Consider the following 22,161-nt stretch of genomic DNA (forward strand, 5'->3'; position numbering starts at 1 on the left):
GAGAATCTTATTTCTCACCATCTTGGAGTCCTTCCATGCGGGCTTTCATGTGTCTTGCACTGAGGAGAGGCTTCCGTCGGGCCACTCTGCCATAAAGCCCCGACTGGTGGAGGGCTGCAGTGATGGTTGACTTTCTACAACTTTCTCCCATCTCCCGACTGCATCTCTGGAGCTCAGCCACAGTGATCTTTGGGTTCTTCTTTACCTCTCTCACCAAGGCTCTTCTCCTCCGATAGCTCAGTTTGGCGGGACAGCCAGCTCTAGGAAGGGTTCTGGTCGTCCCAAACGTCTTCCATTTAAGGATTATGGAGGCCACTGTGCTCTTAGGAACCTTAAGTGCAGCAGAAATGTTTTTGTAACCTTGGCCAGATCTGTGCCTTGCCACAATTCTGTCTCTGAGCTCTTCAGGCAGTTCCTTTGACCTCATGATTCTCATTTGCTCTGACATGCACTGTGAGCTGTAAGGTCTTATATAGACAGGTGTGTGGCTTTCCTAATCAAGTCCAGTCAGTATAATCAAACACAGCTGGACTCAAATGAAGGTGTAGAACCATCTCAAGGATGATCAGAAGAAATGGACAGCACCTGAGTTAAATATATGAGTGTCACAGCAAAGGGTCTGAATACTTAGGACCATGTGATATTTCAGTTTTTCTTTTTTAATAAATCTGCAAAAATGTCAACAATTCTGTGTTTTTCTGTCAATATGGGGTGCTGTGTGTACATTAATGAGGAAAAAAAATGAGCTTAAATGATTTTAGCAAATGGCTGCAATATAACAAAGAGTGAAAAATTTAAGGGGGTCTGAATACTTTCCGTACCCACTGTATAGTTACACTGGATGATTCTTTTGTTTTGCCGTAAAATAAGTGATTGTCAAAATTCCCAATGAATAAATATAATTATTAATTCCCTTTGAGCTAAATTTACCTGTTTCCTCTATATCTATTTATCTAGAAATAAGACACAAATCTAACCCCATACACATTGGTAGTGATTCAAAAGTAAAGAATATAGATTCTGCTTCTTGGAAAGAGAATGCTAAGAGTCTTCGAGGAGCCTCTTTAAAGCACCTTTGCTTAAAATATTAAAGCAAAAACAAATTAGAAAAAAAAAGTTGCAGAAACTAGTCAACCTCACTAATGAAGTAGTCGAGTATCTTGACCAGTCCTTATCATATTCCACTTTCTCAGCTGTCTGTAAGCACAAGAGTACCAGAGTACACCTCTATAGTAGCTTATGTATCATTTTTGAACTACAAATTCATAATCAATCATAGCAGAGAGAGAGAGAGAGAGAGAGAGAGAGAGAGAGAGAGAGAGAGAACAATTCCATATCATCCCATTACATCCCATCGGGCAACTTGCAGGTGGAAGAGATTCAACTTATGTTGAGAAGGCTTTCAGAAAGATCTCCAAAGTTTACATGGCTCACCTCTGTGGTAGCAGCTTGTCATTGGTGAGATAACCGGGCTTGTGGAGGTCTCTGTTGTAGTCAGTGTACTTGGCCTGAACAGAGTAAGATGCCAGGAGGACTGCTGTTTCCGGAGGGCAGTAAATCTCATCATTCAAAATGGCTTCCTTTACCTATGCAGCACAAATTGCTTAATTAACCAAAAACAAGTCATCATGTTTGATCTGGGCCTAATTCTTCAAATGTGGTTTTGAGTTATCTGAATGGAATTGATAATTTAACATGATCCTGGACTGTTCCATTCTTTGACATTCATCTCGGAACTGTTGTCATAGCAACAGCTCAAACTCAAACATGCTCAGGAGCATGTATTTAATGTAAACAGGATTAGATCAGCAATGGGGCAGATAACAAAAGTCTGTGTCCTCCCACTGCTCCATACTTGCTACTTGTTTGTCGTGTTAAGAATTATGTTCATTCTTTCAATCTAAAAATCAAGGGTTTTCATTTTAATGGCTTTGGTTTATATTAATTTACATAATATAAATATATTATATAAAGGCATGTAAATACATTATATATGCACACAATCATCTATAGCTTAAAATAGTTTAATAATAATAATATATAGAATAGAAGCATCATGAGATATATTTTTAAGAAAATATGAGATTTGAAATTGAGGTAATAACATTCATCTGGAACTGTTCTGTGTGAAAACAACAACAAAGGATTTATGATTTACTCTCAATATAAAGACTGTCTAAACTTCAAATCAGATATTCATCTAAATTTCAGAGGTAGTATTCTTGTCTCAACATTAAAAATTATGACAACATTGTTGTTTAGCCATCACAACACAAGATATTAGTGATTTTCTAAATCTAATACAGTCCTGGTTAACCTTAGTAAGCAAAGAAGGCTGTGAAAATAAATTGCTATTGTTTATCCTTTTGATTTGTCATTAAAAAAAAACTAAAAAACTAAAAAATCTAACTTTTCATTGAAGCAAAATTTAAAATGGGGGGGAAAATCTCATTAAGAAATAAATGTTTTTCTCCAATACACATTGGCCACAATTATTGGCCCACTTTTTTGTGCTCAGTGACCAATGTTTCTGTTTATTTTGATGTTTGTTTTGGATCATTGTCCTGATGGAAGATCCAACCATGGCCCAGATTTATAGCAGAGTCAAGTTTTGATTTTTAGGGCCCAAGCCCAAGGGGAAACACACCTCCTTGAATGCGGTCCAAAAACTTGACCCATATATCATACACACTTGCACATATATGTATGAAACTTGCAAGTTGGCTATTTTGGTTTAAATATGGATTTTTGGAAAAATCAGGCTCTGAATCCAGGGGGATTCAGGTGATTGCCAACAAGCTTTCTAAAAAGATGCTAAATTGTGAACAGGTATTGGATATATCAAATAGTGTTGCCTTGGTGAGGGATTAGGTAGGCTAGGCAATTCTGGAAAGGCTAGCAATAGCAAGCTAGCTTTGAAAGCATGAGATCCCTCCTTTCAGAGCGTTCTCCATAGCCATGCCTCCTCCAAAAGACATGAACACATACAGCAGAGTTTGCAAAGTGTCACAAGACGAGAGATGGTGTTAAATTACCTCATGTCTCAAACACATTAGTCTCGAGAAACCAGACCTTCAGACTGATGGCAGAAGGTCTGGACTCTATCGCAGCTTTCATTGGCCAAGGACCACTCAAGAGGACACTTGACTGACATGTAACGCAACCAATTACAATTTGTTTTGTTCTGCGTCATGTTTAGGGGTGTGAAAGTGTAATGTCAATGTCCCTGCAATAACAGACCAGCGTGCATTTATAAATTATTAATTCAAGAATGTTACTGCAACAATGGAGCCGCAAACTTCACATACTTTTGAAAATCCAGCGTTTAGTTGATCCTGGTAAGTGCTTGTAAACACGACCGCGTTCTTCTTCCACGAGGGGGATTAGCGTCAGGGCATTTGTTTCCAGATGGACCATTAAAGAACGCGACACACGTGTCTCCCGGACATCCTGTATAACTCAACCAACCAGATGACGACTTCGAAACTACTGAACTGTTTCCAGATAAGAGTGCCATATGCATCAGACGTTCAGCCAACGGTCCATGGGCATGACGTCTGAGGCTGAGACTACAAACACACAACATTATAATAATAATGAACGTAAACAACTTACACAACTAGAGATCCTTCTTGTACCACCTGACTGCTGCAGATTCATTTCGGCATTGATAGTGTTGACAAAGAAATGCATAAATCTGAGTCTGAGTACATGAACAGCTCTGGGTAGAACGTTACGGGTTTCCATCTCGTAATTACGGTTATGACATCGAATGAATGCCGTATAAGCTCGTTGTTTTGGTTCAGAAGGATCTGTAAAAGGTGGCTGCTGTTTGTTTGTGGTGCTTGGTGACTGTAGCTGTGTCCCAATTCAGAGGTTGCATCCTTCAAAGGATGTGAACTTCAAAGGCCACGCCTTCGAAGGCCATGAATGTCAGAATGAGCATTGTTAAATGGGACTGTCTAGCCTACGCAGGATTGATCTTATCGCCTAGCAACTGTAACAGCTGCCGTTGATGGGTAGCAGTAACGTTTGTACCGGACTTTTTTTTAAGTTATATTAACCTGCCTGAAAACAAAATATGTTCACCGTGGTCTATTTCTGCATATAATAAAGACAATAAATTATATATAATAGCATCTTAGTAAGATATGACAGTTTTTTTTTGTTTTTTTTTTTACATTTGCATCATTAGATATTTGAGTAAGTTGAAACCCAATATTTAAGCTTTAAAGTGTAATTCTGCAATTATTAATAAATGCAGCATATGTAAGTTAAAATAGACAGATTAGTGCTGTGGTTGAAAGAAATAAAATCAAATGTAATACCATAGTATAACCACTAGTTATAAGTATAGGCTTATTTTTAAACAGGGTTGTGTACTCCCTTGTTGCTGAGAACATTGCACATTAGAGTTTAGGCCACACATAAATAAATAAATAAATAAATAAATAAATAAATAAATAAATAAAAAGATGAATACCTCTGGATTTCTAAATTTTGAGCTGCAAATGATAACTTCACACATCTGAAACTGACCCATGACATTCTATAACATGAAATTCATCTAAATTCAAATGATCTCATGGATGTGGCTACTGTGGTTTGTGGTCATAGTGGCACCATCTGGCTGCAGTAAATGTAGCATATTCAAATGACTTTGACATAGTCCTTTTATATTTACCTTCTTTAAATGCATGATGTTATGCACTATATTATATTATATATATATATATATATATATATATATATATATATATATAGTGCTTGTTGCAGTATGTATGTGATGCAGGAGCAGCATGTGCTATTGTGCTTTCACATATGCTGTGTTGCAGTGTGCAACTGATCCGTGGCTGTATATTACAAGCACAACATTTACTTCTTTTTATTTCAAATCCAAAAGTTGTTAATGAATATGGCTTGATAGCATTGCGATTCTCTTATACACTCTTTCATAGACTACACTACATTAAAACGTTTTATTCCATTCATTACTTAATATGTATATAAAGTAATAGGTTACTTTAGATTTATATATTACGTTGTTCCCTTTCAAAGGCTACACTCAAAGCTGCACTTAGTGCTATGGAAACGTCTTTAGTCGTGACCAGCTGTGAATATGTGTAAAATAACGTCAATGAAATTGACCTGTATTTATAGACTGTGTGACGTCATTGGAATGCGTCGTAGGCGAGGCTATAATTAGATGAACCGCAGGTGCATCTGCAGGTCTTTTGTCTTCAGAGGCCATACTGTGAAGTGTGTGTGAAGCAGCTCTGCTCAAACTCTTTCCTTCCTTCATCACTTTGTTAGGAGTTAGATTTGACAGGCAGTGCACAGAACTTTCTCTCCCCTTGTTCCTTTTTCAACTCTGTCTGACAAGTGAAAAGTGAACACGCATATATTATATATTTGAGAGAAAGTCATGGCTGAACAAAGCAAACGGTGTGTCCCTCCGTGTTCGTGTTCCATCTCCGAATCAGACACACACCAGTATTTTTTTGTTTGTTGGGGGAAGAGTGCGAGCATTGTGAATGTTCACAGTTTAAGTGCTTCGCGTTCGCTTTGCTTATTTCAAAGGGGTAGCACCCACAATGTGATCGTGGGGCTTGCGTGGTGATCTGGCAGTGGAGCGAGAGACGGGTCCATACCTATTGCTCTCTCGCTCTCTCTCCGGATCGTGATGTCCTTTTACAGAGACTGAAGTGTGCCTCTGCGCTTCTTCGGCTCGGGCAGAGGACACTGAAGTGTTTTCCGTTGGAATGGAAGGGAATGTGAGTTTGTCCATCTCTGAGCATTCCTCCCGTGATGATAAAGCAAAAGGGAACTGCTCTGGGCAGTCATTCATGCAGTGAAACACAAGCAGACCCCAAAACATTTTTAATATAAATGTGTTTTGTACCTGTGACGTCGGCCCACTCGACTATCGTGGGTGTGAAGGCACGCGTTTATATGATGCTGCCTCAGATCGGAGAGACGCTCGCATGCTATCTCTCCCCTGGGAGCGCATCATCAGAGGCGTTTCACAGCGAGTCAGGCTGGTACTGCGCTGTACACAATGGCTGTGTTACAGGCATATCAGACTGATCTATGAAAGATTAGCACAGCCATTCATTCAGATCATGTTTACTTGTCTGGTAATTGGCTGCATTTAATTCTTTAATTCTGAGGAATTGAATAATTGAAATGACCTTATAATATATATATATATATAATATTTTATAGAAGTGATATATAAAATGTATATATAAGCAAAATAAATAGGTCCTCCTCCATGACGTTAACTCGTTCATAGGGAAAACGTTATTTTTCGTGGGCTTTTGTGTCCTCAATGTCTACTTATTCGACTATCGTGGGTGCAAGGGCGTGTGATTATACGATGATGCTCCAGTTCGATGAGACGCTTGCAAGCTATCTCTTCTCTGGAGCTCATCATCACTTACAGAGACACGTCACTCCCCACCGAGCTATGCATAATAACATCCATACTGGTGGGAAGGCGTTTCAATCAGTGTGTCAGACTGGTACTGCTCTGCACACTATGGCAGTGTTGCAGGTGGACCAGGCTGACCTGCTGAAGAAAGGCTCAAAAGCAGACTGTGGTGAGTTGCGCTTCCCCTCGGAAAAACTGGGGACCGGTTCGTCACCCTCAGCAGCCTCATAATATCTAACACCCGCCCCTTCTCAATATCTTCACATAAACCCTCCTTCCCCGCCACCTCTGGTGCTTTGGGGGGCAGCGGTTTTCAGTGAAATGTTAGGTGTTCCGTTGATTCCTGTAACACATCAGGATGCAGAACATCTAACATCCCCTCAAAAGGAAGTATCAAAATTAGTGCCCATTTCAGAGAACTTGGCAGCGTGGAAACTACTGTCAGGGATTTCTGCTTGGGTTCTAAAGACAGTAGAAAAAGGATACAGAATCCAATTTATTCATCATCCTCCGCGTTTCAACGGCGTGGTCTTCACTACCGTGAAGCTGGGGCAAGTGACTTTACTGTCACAAGAGCTGCAATCTCTTCTGAAGAAAGGGGCCATAGAGCATGTTTCCCCCTCTAGAGAGATTCAGGTTACTACAGCCGATACTTCTTAGTTCCCAAAAGGACGAGGGGCTGCGTCCAATCTTAGATCTCCGAGGCTTAAACCATTCAGTCAAAGCTCTCAAGTTCAAGATGTTAACCGTAAAGATGATCATGTTGCAATCCAACATCACGACTGGTTCATCACGATCGATGTCAAGGATGCATATTTTCACATAGAAATATTGTCACAACACAGGAGGTTCCTGAGGTTCGCTTTCGGGGGTGAAGCTTAGCAATATCGGGTTCTTCCACTCAGCCTAGCCCTATCACCCCGCACATACACAAAATGCATGGATGCAGCACTGGCTCCGTTGTGACTCCAGGGAATTCGCACTTTGAATTACATAGATGACTGGCTGATACTAGCACAGTCACAAAAGATGGCATTACAACACAGATGTCATACTAGCTCATCTAGTTTCTCTAGGGTTGAGACTAAACGAGGAGAAAAGTGTTCTCTGTCCTACCCAGAGAACAACATATTTAGGTGTCGTATGGGATTCGACCACAATGCGGGCACAATAGAGAAAAAGACAAAAGCTCAGGGACTCTCAGAGGAGAGTGAGTTGTGTCAAAATAGAAACCGGTTTCTGAATAAGAAAAGGGTATTATGTCCGTTCAAATGATAACCATTGATCTAGTTCCTGAAGATACGGGTGGAAAACTAGAACGGGTTAGTTCCACGCAATGTAGGTGTGGGTCTGGTCATATACCCTGGGAAGAGATCAGGACGATCGCTTCAGTAGTGAATTTTAGACTGAGGGAAGGAACAGAGGTTCCGACCCTCATCTACTCCAATCATGGAGGCAAAGATGAATCTCCTAAAGTTAGGGTCTTTGATGTGAATGGGGTCAGGTAAAAAGTTGGATTGATCTTGCCCAAATAGATTTAGGAGACGAGTCAGAGAGGGACTCAATAGCCCTTAGCTTTGTACCCTAAAGGGACGGGAACGAGTGTGCTCTTGACCCAAGTGCTCCGACATTTGATAACCTCAATAGCCCAAGTGAGGGATCCTCGTCAGAGGACGAGGAGCCACTTAGGATATATTTCGGTATGGGACCGAATTTAATTATCCTTAAGGAGGGGCGTTTGGAACAGGAGGAAAAGTGAATTATTGATTAACCCATCCAATAAGTACCTTAACCATGAAACTGGTCACTGCCGCCCTCAAAGGAAGGGCAGGACGAGTATTTCAGGATGAGTCAAACAGGCTACTGCAGTGCAGACAGAATCCCCTATTTACAGGAGATGTAGTTTTGCAGAAGCAAGGTGGACCAAACGGTAAGCCGGTGTTACACATTATTGGGCAGGAAAAGGGTGACGGCCTTGAGTTAGAGAAAGAATTGTGATTATTGATATTTTATACAAGATAAGTGCCTTGGCTAGAGAGAATAAATACCACTCTGTGGCCATGCCCATAATCCTAGGTGAGGAATTTGGATTTGATGAAACCAAAATAGGGGCCTCCCAAGTATCTGAATTATTAAGAAAAACACACCAGACTGATTGGCCTAAAACGTGGATGATCGGTCATCCAGACGCCACAGTGTTAAAAAATATAACGCAAATAGTGAACCAAAGCATAAGAACTAGTGTTGTCAAAAGTACCGGTACTTCGGTACCAAGTCGGTACTGAAATTTTGAAAATGTGACGATACCCGCATTTCTGTAGTACCGAGAATCCGGGTATATTCAGTACCCACTGATAGGGCTGTGCCAGCATTTACGTGAATATGAGACGAGTGAAGCACAAAGCTTTGTTTACAAAAGAAATAATAGGTTAGCAATTAAATGTGACATCGCAGCCATGGAAACATTTTGGTTCATACTGAATGAGAGAGGTACGTGAGTCCATAAATTTAAGCTTTGTATTCTGTTTTGCGAATCGCGATCTGGTCACCCAATTAGCAGAGAATTTAACAATATTCCATTAGTTATTCCACTGAACATGGAATCTCTGTTTCTTTCAACAAACCTTCACTCGCGCAGGGGATTATAAACGTTTCTTTCTTTCGTTCGCATTTAGGCCTATTATAGGCTATTCGCATTCTTTACTGTGGTAAAGTAGAAAAAACACAATTAACACAGTTTGTGCTTGTTATTAGACTTGATAAGGCGCGTCAAGTTTATTTGTATAGCGCGTTTCATACACGCTGGTGATTTTTACTTTCGCTTTTTTTCTGGCAGCGCAAAATCAAACATAGCCTGAATGTCTTGCCCCTGCGGAGGATAAAACTCGCTCTTCAGAACTTTTACAACAAGTGTCAGTTGCTTGTAACATCAGGAGATAACATGAAGATATTATTAAAGAGAAATGGTCTCTTTCCTGCTCGTGTCCCACATCTCTCTCAAAGCGCAGAGCGGTAGGCTATATGATGCATCTTTGTGTGGAAATAAAAAAACAAATGTTTTTAAATAATATTTAACTTTCTTATTATTTAGGTTACCATTATTTACCGATATTTATTTCATAGTTTTACAGGCTGTAGTGTGTTGTTTCACTGACGGAATAGCTAAAATAAACACGCACGTCTGTTACCCCTGTTGAAAAAAACAGCATGTGCTGGTAAGCTGGGCTTTGAAGCTGGTATGCTGTTTTGAGCTGGTCCATGCTGGTCCAGGACCAGCTTAGGACCAGCATGGACCTGCATAGGACCAGCACAGGACCAGCACTTGACCAGCATAAACCAGCTCAAACCAGCTCAAACCGAGAACCGTAAAATTTTCATGGTATTGGTACTGACTACTGGAATTTTGGTACCGTGACAACACTAATAAGAACTGGAGAAGGAGAGTCGGATCGGGGGGTCAGACCAAAAGTAAAATTAACCGACCTTAGAGCAGAAGCCCTAGCATACGAACCCGATCTGCACTGGCCAGTATTAAAGCGGGTAAAAACTTCTCGAGGGAAAAAAGAACAGATAGAGAACCCCTTCCCGAAACTAAAGCTTGGCGAGAGTTACGAGACATTTAGAATTGGGAAGGGATCATATCGGCCCACACATGCAAAGAGTAGGAAAAAGGAGACCCTTTTAGATAAGGAAGATTTGTGGAATGAACAGTATGTTCCGGGAATAACATGTGGTCAGGTGTGGTGTTTGCTTAATGGAGGGAATGCAGTAGAGATTCTTGCTGACACCACATTAATGCAGAAAGCAAAAAGGGCGATATTAGCACAGAAAGACCGCTTTTACGTATCAGGGTGACCAATATGTATACACCAGACTTCCACAAGGTTACAAAAATTCACTGAATGTTTTTCAAAGCATGATGATTGAAACCCTAGCTGGGTTAACCGTAACAGTTTACATTGATGACATTTTAATAGCTACAGAGACGGAGGAGGAGCACCTTAAATTGCTAGATGAGACGCTAGACAGAATAGCAAAAAGCAGGTTTGAAACCCAGCTTAAAGAAAATGGAAATAGATTTCTTATGATTTAAACTAGGTCTATGATTTAAAGGACACAAAAGCCCTAACAACCAACACAAGAAATAAGTTGAAAGAAATGGAAAAGTCAGGCCTGCCTAAATCGTGAAAGCAGTTACAATCCTTGCTAGGAACACTAAATTTTTTCAGAGAGTTGATTCCCAGGTATTCCCGGGAAGCTAAAATATTATATCAGGGTACTAGAGAAGGAAAGTGGCAATGGACAGAAGCAATGGAGGCAGCCAGACTGAAGTTATTCAGGATAGCTTTGAATAGTGGACAGCTAGAAAGGCGAGACAAAAAGATACCATTAGAGGTTAATGTGCATGAAGGAGATGAAGTGACACTCACACTTTTTTAATAGGGACGGCCTTCTTAACTCATATGCAAGAAACCGCTATGAGTAAATATGACCCAAATGGCCCTGAGCGAGTACTAGCTTCGGTATCTAAGAGACTATTACAGCTTAAGGCCGTTGCAAAAGAGCAGCCCATAATCGTATACTCAATGGCTGGAGAGCTTGCGAGGTTGAAAAAGAATCTAGTCATGAATCAAGCTAGAATTCATTCTCATAGATGGGATCAATGGAATTTAATTTTAGGTGATAACCAATTAGACTGGCGAATGCCTAGAATGAAACGGAAAGAGAAGATGACTAAATACCATGATAAACATCAGCACCTGCCGAAATATTTTACCGATGAGAGTGAGAAAGCAGGAAAGGTGAAGTGGGGTTATTTAGTCAGAAAGTATGAACAGCTGGTCACCTCTCAGAGTCAAGAAACTGTAGGAACGGCACAGTTAGCAGAAGTGACTAACCAAAGTCAGCCAAGTCAGCCTTTGACTAGCCAAAGACTAACGGGATCGCGGAATGGCTATCCAGGAAGTTAAAGAGTGGTTCTGTAAAAATGAGGAATTAGGAGAATGGGATACTATTATTGACAAGTGTCTCTCGAATCTCAACAGGTGCGTTAAGGTGGAATCGGAAAAGAGGGATATAAAGGAGAATCCGAAGTTCTGACCAGGGGATGACATTATTTTGACTAGACGGAAGAAGGTAGGAAGATTCCATGCAGGATTAGGAATTATAGATAAAGTTAAAGCTATTACAGGATCAAACACAGTAGAATTGGAAAACAATGGTCGGCAATCCAATTGTGACCTTATTAAGAAATAAGGAATGGATGGGATAATTAAGGTTAGTAATAGGAGGGGTTTGATCAGGGTCGAGCATGGGAAACATGGGTCAAGAGCAATGTTGTGGTTGAAACCAGAGCTGGAGAGGGTGATGGGCCTTAAGGGAGGTAAGGCCCTGCCTGTAGAAACTGTAGTTCGTCCATACCAATGTGTGATCTGCAACAAACATTGTGCCATACCAGTTATCTCACCTATTGAGAAAAAGGATATGGGTAAAGAGTGGATGGTCCAAGAGCAGTCACAGACTGAGATAGGAGGGGTCCTCCTATGCACAGGATGTAGGCCAGCACACCCTAAAGTACGGACTGACTCATACAGAGTATCCGGAAATGTTGGGGAGAAGTGCAGTTGTACCTGGGATGGTACTTAGTTATGGCTATGCGTGGTATGTGAGGCAAAAGACCGGACGGAGTCATCTAGGTTGATGTGGGAATCCGTAAGGGTAATGAAACCTATAGGATTATTCCAGGATGGAATAGTGACTCGGTTCTCTCGACATCCATACATAGGGATGAGAGAACTGGAAAAGAGGGTATTCTTGGATACAAGATACCCGGTCTTCCCTAGCAATAGGGAAGGACTCAAGAATAGGATTCTCTGGGAGAGGGAGGAATTTATCAGGGACATTATGTGGAAAGATCAGCATCATGATCTGATCTTAGCAGATGGTGAGTCCATGAGATGGAATCTCACTCTGTGATTTGAGCCCATCGCAAATTTTTTTCCAGAATTAGACATGAAGGCAGGGTCTATGGGAAGTTTAGCATGGGTATATGTGAAGAGAGGTGAACTGTGGCAAGTACATAGCTGGAGCTCACTGGCCATAGAAATAGCCCAAGAAGGGGGCTGGGTAGACACCCCAGATTATAACAAAGATTATAAGGGCAACCAGGATAGGACAAATGTAACGAAAGAGAAGCGTGAGTCAAAAAGAAAGGAGAAATTTGTGGAGCTTGAGGTAGCCCCGGTCAAAGAGATAAAAGATCACAAAGTGTGGGGCCCGGTGAGTCAGAGCATGTAGTTGGACTCCCTTATGTAGACACACAGGTGACAGAGGAGCCACAGGAAAAGTTTTAAATTGTAATGCATTTTTTAAATAAATGTGTTAACCTGTGGACATCCTGATTTTAATTGGATCGGCGGAATAGAAGTTGAACTTCATGAGAAAAGACCTGAAATTACTGTAGTGAAATGAGGCTCACTTTTCAGGAGAGCCCGACGGCTCATAGAGGAGCCTAAGAACTAACCTCTGCTTACAGAAACATGAAAAGGACCTCCTCCTTGGAAAGCATGGCGGGAGAGCTGGAAGAAGCCAAGGAGAACGTTAGGAAACTGAAGAAGCAGCGACGATGCTGGAAGTTGATAAGTATATCTTTATGGTATTTATTATTGTTATATATACCAGTATACGAAAAATGATTATAATGATTTTTCGTATTCAAGCTTATGTGATAAATCCAAAGATGTAATGGATTGTACTGATCTTGTTAATGGCACAGACTCGGAAACGGGAAACCAAACGAGTGAGACTCTGAGTGTAAAAAGAAAGCTTTATCTAAAAAGAGTGGGGTTAAAAAATAAAAAAAGATAAAGACGGTATTTATAAATTGAGTGATTTTTTTTTATTTTTTTTATTATTATGCAAACAGACAATTACAATATTTACAGAAAAGAAATTAAATGCAAAATACAAAGACCAACAAAACATACATAACAGCCAGTATGATTTGGGTATGTGTGTGTGTGTGTGTGTGTGTGTGTGTGTGTGTGTGTGTGTGTGTGTGTGTGTGTGTGTAACTAAGTGTAACTGGGTGTGGGAGTGGAAATATATGAATAAAGGAGCATGTAGGAAAGTACAACAGACATAACCAGACTTAAGAAAAAATATATATCAAAGAGGAGGAAACAATGATGAAGATAATAATAGTATCACACGCAAAAAATGAGGAAGGTGACAATAGCAATATTAATAATAAATAATAATAATAATAATAATAACAATAATAATAATAATAATGATAAATCCAATTAATAAGAAATGACAAATAGTAATAATAGTATTAGCAGTAGTAGTAATGATAAATATTAAGAAATATACTCATTTCATCCGGAATGAGGGGGAGGTTAAAGGATCAGGAAGAGAAAAAATAAAGATAACAGTAATAGCAATAATGATAATAATATTAATAATGGTAATATTGATACAGCCATTAATAGTAATGATAATAGTAGTAGTTGCAATGGCAGTGATAATAATAATAATAATAATAATAATAATAATAATAGTATTAATAATGGTAATATTGATACAGCTATTAATAATAAGATATTATAAAGCTGCCTCTATTCCCCTCATGGCCATGGCATAGGATAGACCCCCGTCAGTGTCATGTTGCAACGAGCTATCAAGGTGCGGTGCTGCGGGGCCGAGGGTCCCAAAATCCATCCCCATCCGTCCCACACATGCCACGCTTACCCTGTCTGTGTTTTTTTTTTTTTTTTTTTTTTTAATAAATATGGCTGCTTTCATTGTTATACTCATAATATGTTTGTCAACTATTGTATAATGCATTGAAAAAGCATGGCGTGCAGCATGGAACCAGCCCAGTGCAAAGCCCAGGCCGCCACGCCCACGCCACTTACCCTATGTGTGTGCATTTTTTTTTTTTTTTTTTTTTTTTTGCTTTAAACTTATTTTATGTTCCAAATGAATGTGTGTGTGCACCTCATCTAATATGTGAAGCATTAAAACAGCGAGACAAGTGCTGAGCCAGCCAGAGACAAGAAATCCCAGGTGAAAGTACAAGCTGGAGGGCGAAAGCCCAAGGCCCCCGGTCCCACATCACACCCACCCACACCTAATCAAAACTGCACATGTCAGGGACTAGTATGCCACAGCCAACCAGGGTCCAGAAACAGCAAAAAAAAAAAAAAAAGAGAGAGAGGAGAGAGAGAGAGATTTAAATGTAATCTTATAAGTATTTTATTTATATTTGATATTAGTCGGTGTTGCTACCTCTTCCTGACCCCCCTCCCCCCAATCATGTGTGAATATTGATGGTGTACCATTGAGGATGGCTTCAGATAAAGAAGGTCAGTGGATTCATGACTGTAGGAAGTTAAAGAGAGATGACCAAGAAGGGTGTAATTCTGATGTATTATTTTGAGTGGAGGTAGACAAGTTTTCCATGGAGATGTACTCTATTAGTAAATTTTTCCAAGTTGTAATGTGTATGGTGTTCCTTGATTTCCAGTTCATGAGGATAGTTTTCTTGGCGATAGTTAGAGCCACTAGGAGTAATTGACTGTTTGTACTGTTTAAATTGATTATGGATATGTCACCTAATATACAGAGGGAGGGAGACAGCGGGATGTGACATCCCATAAGGTTGGATAGTGAGTCAGTAACGTTTTCCCAGAATTTTTTAACTGAGGTGCAATCCCAAATAGCGTGTAAATAGGTGTCTGGAGTGTTTTGTGTGCAATGTGAGCATGTTTCTGAAGAAAAACCCATTTTAAATAATTTCCGTCCAGTTAGGTGAAATCTATGAAGTACTTTATACTGTATAAGTTGTAAGTTGGAGTTTTTTGTCATGAAGTAGATATTTTTACAGATTTGTGTCCAGAAAGCGGCATTGGGAGCAATGGATAAGTCTGATTCCCATTTTGCATTGGGTAGGCTTAATGTATTGTCTGATTTGGATATTATTTTATATATTTTGGAGAGTAGTTTTTTTGGGGAGGTTATATTAATTAGCTCTGAGATTGGAGGGGGAAGATCTAGATTAATTGTCTGAGTGTCGATTTTTGATTGAATAGATGATTTGATTTGTAAATATTCCAAAAAACAATTACTCCCAATGCCGTATTTCTGGACCAAGTGGGAAAATGGTGCCAATTGTTATTAAGCAGGATGTGTTGAAGTTGTGTGATGCCCTTATCTACCCATGTGCGTAAGTTGAGTGGCTTCTTGTTAACCATAAAATCTGGGTTATTCCAGATTGGGGTGTATTTAGATGGTGCAAGAGGGGTGTTCGTGATTTGATGAAATTTCCACCAGGCTGTCAGAGCTGCGGCTATTGTCGGTGTTTTAAAACAGTGATGCTTTTTGATTGTCTGATTATAGAAAGGTAATTCTGAAATGTTAATGTCTTTACAAATTGACTGTTCAACATCTTGCCATGTGCTTTCTGATGGGTTTGGGTGAATCCATTTGTATATATTTTGGAGCTGATTGGCCAAAAAGTAGTGGTAGAAATGTGGTGCTTCCAGTCCTCCTTGTGTTTTTGGTTTCTGTAGTGTAGTTAATTTAATTCTTGGGGTCTTATTTTTCCAATAGAATTTAGTGACGATTGAATCTAGTGATTTAAACCAGGTGAGGGTGGGTAGTGCTGGAGTCATTGTAAATAAATAGTTTAATTTAGGGAGTATAGTCATTTTAATTACTGATATTCTGCCCATAATGGATAGTGGTAAATTCATCCAGCGATGAAGGTCATCATTTATTGTTTTAAGTAATGGAGTAAAGTTGAGTCCAAATAGCTCTGACAGCCTGGGGGAAACATTAATACCTAAGTATGTGATATAGTTGGTGCACAAAGGAATAGGTGGTGTCTGGGATGTCACATCCAAGCTGTTGGAATGTAATGAGAGTATGGCAGATTTACTCCAGTTGATCGAGTATTCAGAGATATTAGAGAATGAATCAATGAGTTTAATAGTTTCTTGTAATGATGATGGTGGGTCTTGTAAATATAGTAATATATCGTCAGCGTAAAGACTAATTTTGTGGTGCATGTTTAGTGTTTGAATTCCTTTAATGTAGCTGTTTTGACGGATAGCTGCTGCTAATGGCTCAATGAAAATGGTGAATAATGAAGGGGAGAGTGGGCATCCTTGTCTAGTCCCCCGTTGCAGTGTGAAGATATGTGATGTTAGTCCATTGGTGATGACAGTGGCTGAAGGTGATGTATACAGAATTTTGATCCAATTAATGAATGACTCCCCAAAACCAAACCTCTCTAATGTGGAAAACAGGAATTTCCAATTGACCCTATCAAAAGCTTTTTCTGCATCGAGAGTAACTATGATGGTTTTGGTTTTCTGAGTTGATGAATAATGCATTAAGTTAAAAAGTCTGCGTGTGTTGTTGGATGAAAGTCTACCTTTGATGAAACCGGTTTGATCTGGATGGATTATAAATGGTGTGACTTTTTCTATTCTATGTGCTAGTGCTTTGGCTATGATTTTAATGTCTACATTGATTAGGGAAATCGGACGAAAAAAAAATAAAAATAAATAAATAAATAAATAAATAAATAAATTGAGTGATTTATGGTCTGCCAGGTCAAGAATGTGGAGAACTAATAAAGCGTTGCTCAGACGGACAAGATTCTATAACTATTAATCAGATGTCCACAGTTTTGTGTTACTGGATGTATGGTATATTACCATTACCCTGGACATTTTCTAAAGATAGAGAAACAAATAGGTTCAAGATGACCTTTGGCACGGGTGGTGTGATAAGAGAATTAGACAGAAGTAGAGATTGGGAAGTTTTTCATGCGCCAGCTAGAATTGCCGAAAATAGCCTAATTAGATATAATGTGGTCTATAGTAAATATAAGGCCATATTAACAAATCTAGATGCACTAGCTTTGGATGATGTAAGTGACTTGACTGGGAGGAGAGATTGGAAAGAGGATTGGTGCAAAGCAATGGATAGAAATTATTATTTAGGGTTAGATTGGATGAGAAATACTACCTGTAGCACCAGCAGACAAATAGAAGGACTTTATATCGGCAGGCCGCGATATTGGTACCAAGAACCAGGAGAATTTATTAAGACAGGTATAGATGGAGTAAAAACAGCTACTAATGCCGTGGTCAACTTCGAGACTAACGATTTATTTGGTGGAATAATAAACTTTTTTTTTATTAATATGGGCTGGCATGCATTGTATGGATGTTTAATAATAGCTGGGATAGCTTTATTATTTGTTATGATTAAATGCTTGTGTGCGTCCGCAGGTCACCGGATATGTTCTAAACCGACTAAAACAGCAAATGAATTAAAAGTTTTGGAACAACTTTTAGATTTTCAGAGCAGAGGGCAAAAATGCCTTAAAAGGAAGAAAAGCATCGCCTTTGTTGTAAAACCACAACTCGTATACGTTAAGAGAATAGGAGGAGCAGCTTAGATATAGGTTAAAGTGAGAATCTAGGTTAGCCACAAACCAATCTTGCTTATACAAGAACAACAGGGGGTAACTGAGAGGCAACATTTGACTCCAGAGCTGATATTGTAATTGTTCCTGGTAAGACCAACAGAGATCCAAATTGAAAGCAATAGAATGGCATCCAACTGGAATTTTAACTCAACTAATGTTGAGTTTACTTTTTATGGATGCTTCTTAATACATTTAACAAAAATCTCTGGTGGCACTGCGCAATAAGCACGCTCCAAATTGTTAAAATTTTACTGATGGGAAAATTAAGTAAAATGATTTTTGTTTGTGGACGTATGGTTTGTTCTGAGGGCTGGGGAAAGATATTTGAAACTAGAGGAATTATAGCCCTATTTATAACCAGTTTATGTAAATTGTTCACTGATGTAATACTGAAGCTGATTAATATGAATAAGTTTACTATTATGTGTGAAATTTCAATAATCATATGTACAACCATGTATTTAACAATCTTACTGATAATTAGGCATGGCAAATATGCCAGGTTATGGTTAATCATTGGAACACTGAGTTTAAGTGTTTTCACTTTGGGAATTTTCCTAGAGGATGAAAACATTTTATTAATGGGGATCATAATACTAATGCATAGATGGGACAAAGTGAAAAAGACCGTTAAGTGTTGCAGAGATTGTTGGAACAACCTAGCTATAGCGAGTTCTGACTCCATCTCTGCCTAAATTTCAGATGCTGCTATCCAAGATTGCCGAACTGGAAAATGAACAGAATTGACAATCTTGTACAACTGATGGGAGTGTTGAGAGTATTAACAGTGAAGAATGCGTTGGGCGTGTATAGGATGTGCGAGAGAAGAATGAGTGTAGCACCAAAGATTTAAGACCAGATACTTATGTTTTGGGTGCGAAGAATCTGTAAAGAGGGTTTATTTTGAATTGGCTGATGGACAAAGGTGATGTGGACAATGTATGAATAACCCAAATAATGTTATAAGAAATATGTTTAATAAGGATGTATCTTTATGGAATTTTGCATTATTAATGAGTACCAGAAGTAGTGTAGACTGCCTAGAAGAATTACGGGTGGCTGGGTTCACAGAAAGAGCCCTTGAACTGAACAACGGAGCTTACCAAATACCGTGGTTTATAAAACAATGTATAGCAGGCAGATCATTTATAAGACCAGATCCATGTACTAGGACGAAAACTTGTGTGTTCCAAATAATTGAACTATTAATTGAATGACAATATGATGTTTGGAATGGTGTGCAGTTAATATGAACTAAAATGATGGATAATACTGGGATTTTTGGATTAGCAATTTTTCATGACTCTTTTGTCTACTACAGATGGCTCCAGTAGTGATCCAGCAGCCAAGTGGCAAAATTGACCCTGGGACAGTTCCTGCATATAGCTAACGCTTCGCCGGGAACAATCGAACGGGTCTGGTTCTCGCTTGGCATCCTGGAGCACTATGTGGAAGAGGGATGGGACAGAAGATTGCTTTTTACACAAAATTCCTAGAAATTCAGATCCAAATTATTGGGGAATGAGACAATATTATGAAGTAACTTTGATGAGAAACAATCACAATGTATTTGATGTTTATGTTGAATGGAGATATAAGAGTGATAAAAAGGGTACAATGATCATTGACTGCTGGGAGGATAGATTACCTGTCACAGAATTATACACAAGGGGGTCAGCCAACAGTAGCACAGGAGAGGGTGTTGTGTATCTGGATCAAAATCCTGATAGCCCAAATTCAAATAAAGTGTGCTCTGCTGACAGACCACCAAACAGACCAAAAGACCTTAGATTAAATTTAGTTTCACAAGTGTGTTCTGCTGACAGTTCCATAAGCAGACCTAAAGAGCTTAGAATTGATGAGTGCTTTGATTCAACAAGGGATACAATGACAGCAGACCAAGATCTTCAGGAAGGCCGAGAAGAAAGCGGTGAGGTCGGCGAAGAGCTCTGGGACAACAAAAGGTAGATCCAAGGGCCAAAGAAATTATTCGTCTGCTTAGAAAACAACAGAGAATTAATTTGAAAATGACTTTGCTTATAAAACAATCTTTTGCTTTGAAATCTTTTGCTTCTGTAGTAGACCAGCTCACAGAGGAAGTTGAATGACTGACTGACTTTCTGTTGAGTTCTGGAAAAACTGGGTCAGCAGATGTGTTTGTTAAATGTAGATCAAAAGTCAGAAGTTTACTAGTTTAAAGGTTATCTGTTTTCAGCAATCTTGCGCGTTGCACCGGCAGTGCCACATATATATTATTTGCTTCGCAAATGAAGAGGTATAAAAACCGCAAACGGTTATTGCCAACCGAAAGATATATCTTACGCTTCACAGCTTGAACTTGCTACATAGTTTAAAGGTTATCAGGAAACCCAAAAGGGGGCATTATATGTGTGTGTTTACTATAGTTTAAGTTTTAACATGAACCTTTTGTTGTTATGTACCAAATAAGGACATGCCTACATGAAGGAAGTACAAAGTAATCTCTGCTTGATATATAATGAACAGCTTGTAACAGAAGGGGGCCAAAACCTGGTGAAGACTCCTCCTTATGTTTGTTAAGATTTTTTATTCTGAATTTAGTTATTAAACAGATACCATTATACTTGGTAATTTTTATCTCTTTAACATGTCTCAGAGTTAATTATTTTTCATAAACCTATTATCTGAAACCTGAATATATATTATATATATATATATATATATATATATATATATATATATATATATATATATATATATATATACACACACACACACACACAGGTGCTGGTCATATAATTAGAATATCATGAAAAAGTTCATTTTTTTATTGTAATTTATTTTAAAAAATGAAACTTTCATATATTCTAGATTCCCTACATGTAAAGTAAAACATTTCAAAAGTTTTTTTTTTTTTTTTAAATTTGTTGATTAGAGCGTACAGCTAATGAAAGTCCAAAATCCAGTATCTCAAAATATTAGAATATTTACATTTGAGTTTCATTAAATGACCATCCCTACAGTATAAATTCCGGGTATCTCTTGTTCTTTGAAACCACACTAATGGGGAAGACTGCTGAATTGGCAATGGTCCAGGAGACAATCATTGACACCCTCCACAAAGAGAATAAGTCACAGAAGGTCATTACTGAATGGGGTGGCTGTTTACAGAGTGAAATATCAAAGCATATTAAATGCAAAGTTGACTGGAAGGAAGAAATTGGGTAGGCAAAGGTGCACAAGCAACAGGTATGACTGCAAGCTTGAGAATACTGTCAAGTAAAGCCGATTCAAACACTTGGGAGAGCTTCACAATGAGTAGAATGAAGCCGGAGTCAACGCATCAAGAGTCACCACACTCAGACATCTTCAGGAAAAGGACTACCAAGCCACTTCTGAAACAGAAACAATGTCAGAAGCATCTTACCTGGGCTAAGGAGAAAAAGAACTGGACAGTGAACAGTGGTCGAAAGTCCTCTTTTCAGATAAAAGTAAATTTTGCATTTCATGTTGAAATCATGGTCCCCGAGTCTGAAGGAAGACTGGAGAGGCACAGAATCCAAGCTGCTTGAAGTCTAGTGTGAAGTTTCTGAAGTCAGTAATGATTTGGGGGGGCCGTGATGTCTGCTGGTGTTGGTCCATTGTGTTTTATCAAGTGCAAAGTCAATGCAGCCATCTTCCAGGAGATTTTGGAGCACTTTATACTTCCATCTGCTGACAAGCTTTATGGAGATGCTGATTTCCTTTTCCAGCAGGACTTTAGCACCTGCCCACAGTGCAAAAACCACTTCCAAGTGGTTTGCTGACCATGATATTACTGTGCTTTATTGGCCAGCCAACATGCCTGACCTGAATCTATGGGATATTTTCAAGAGAAAGATGAGAAACAGTCGATCCAACAATATACAGATGATCTGAAGGCTCAATAGTGCCTCAGCAGTGCCACAGGCTGATCACTTCCATGCCACACTTCACTGATGCAGTAATTTGTGCTAGGAGCAAGTCATTTGCTGTAATATGTGCTGCCGACCAAGTATTGAGTGCACAAATGAACATACTTTAAAGAACTTGAACTTTTCTGTTTAGCAAATCCATTTTTTGATTGATCTTAGGAAATATTCTAATATTTTGAGATACTGGATTTTGGACTTTCATGAGCTGTACGCTCTAATCATCAAAATTAAAAAAAAAAACTTTTGAAATGTTTTACTTTACATGTAGGGAATCTAGAATATATGAAAGT

General features: G+C 39.0%; 1 protein-coding gene across 5 annotated transcripts in view; it reads right to left on the reverse strand.

Moving 5' to 3' along the window:
- Nucleotides 1-22,161, reverse strand: part of LOC127514079 (radixin) — a 310,901-nt gene that overhangs the window by 171,687 nt on the left and 117,053 nt on the right. For 3 of the 5 annotated variants that reach the window (XM_051896477.1, XM_051896486.1, XM_051896467.1), the window contains one exon: nt 1,435-1,586. The exons of the other annotated variants lie outside the window; for them this stretch is intronic. In XM_051896477.1, coding sequence (XP_051752437.1) covers nt 1,435-1,586 — 152 coding nt within the window. The remainder of the gene's footprint in view (nt 1-1,434; nt 1,587-22,161) is intronic. 5 annotated transcript variants of the gene reach the window in all.

Source organism: Ctenopharyngodon idella, chromosome 1, assembly GCF_019924925.1.
Source record: "Ctenopharyngodon idella isolate HZGC_01 chromosome 1, HZGC01, whole genome shotgun sequence".
In the NCBI taxonomy this organism is placed as follows: domain Eukaryota; kingdom Metazoa; phylum Chordata; class Actinopteri; order Cypriniformes; family Xenocyprididae; genus Ctenopharyngodon; species Ctenopharyngodon idella.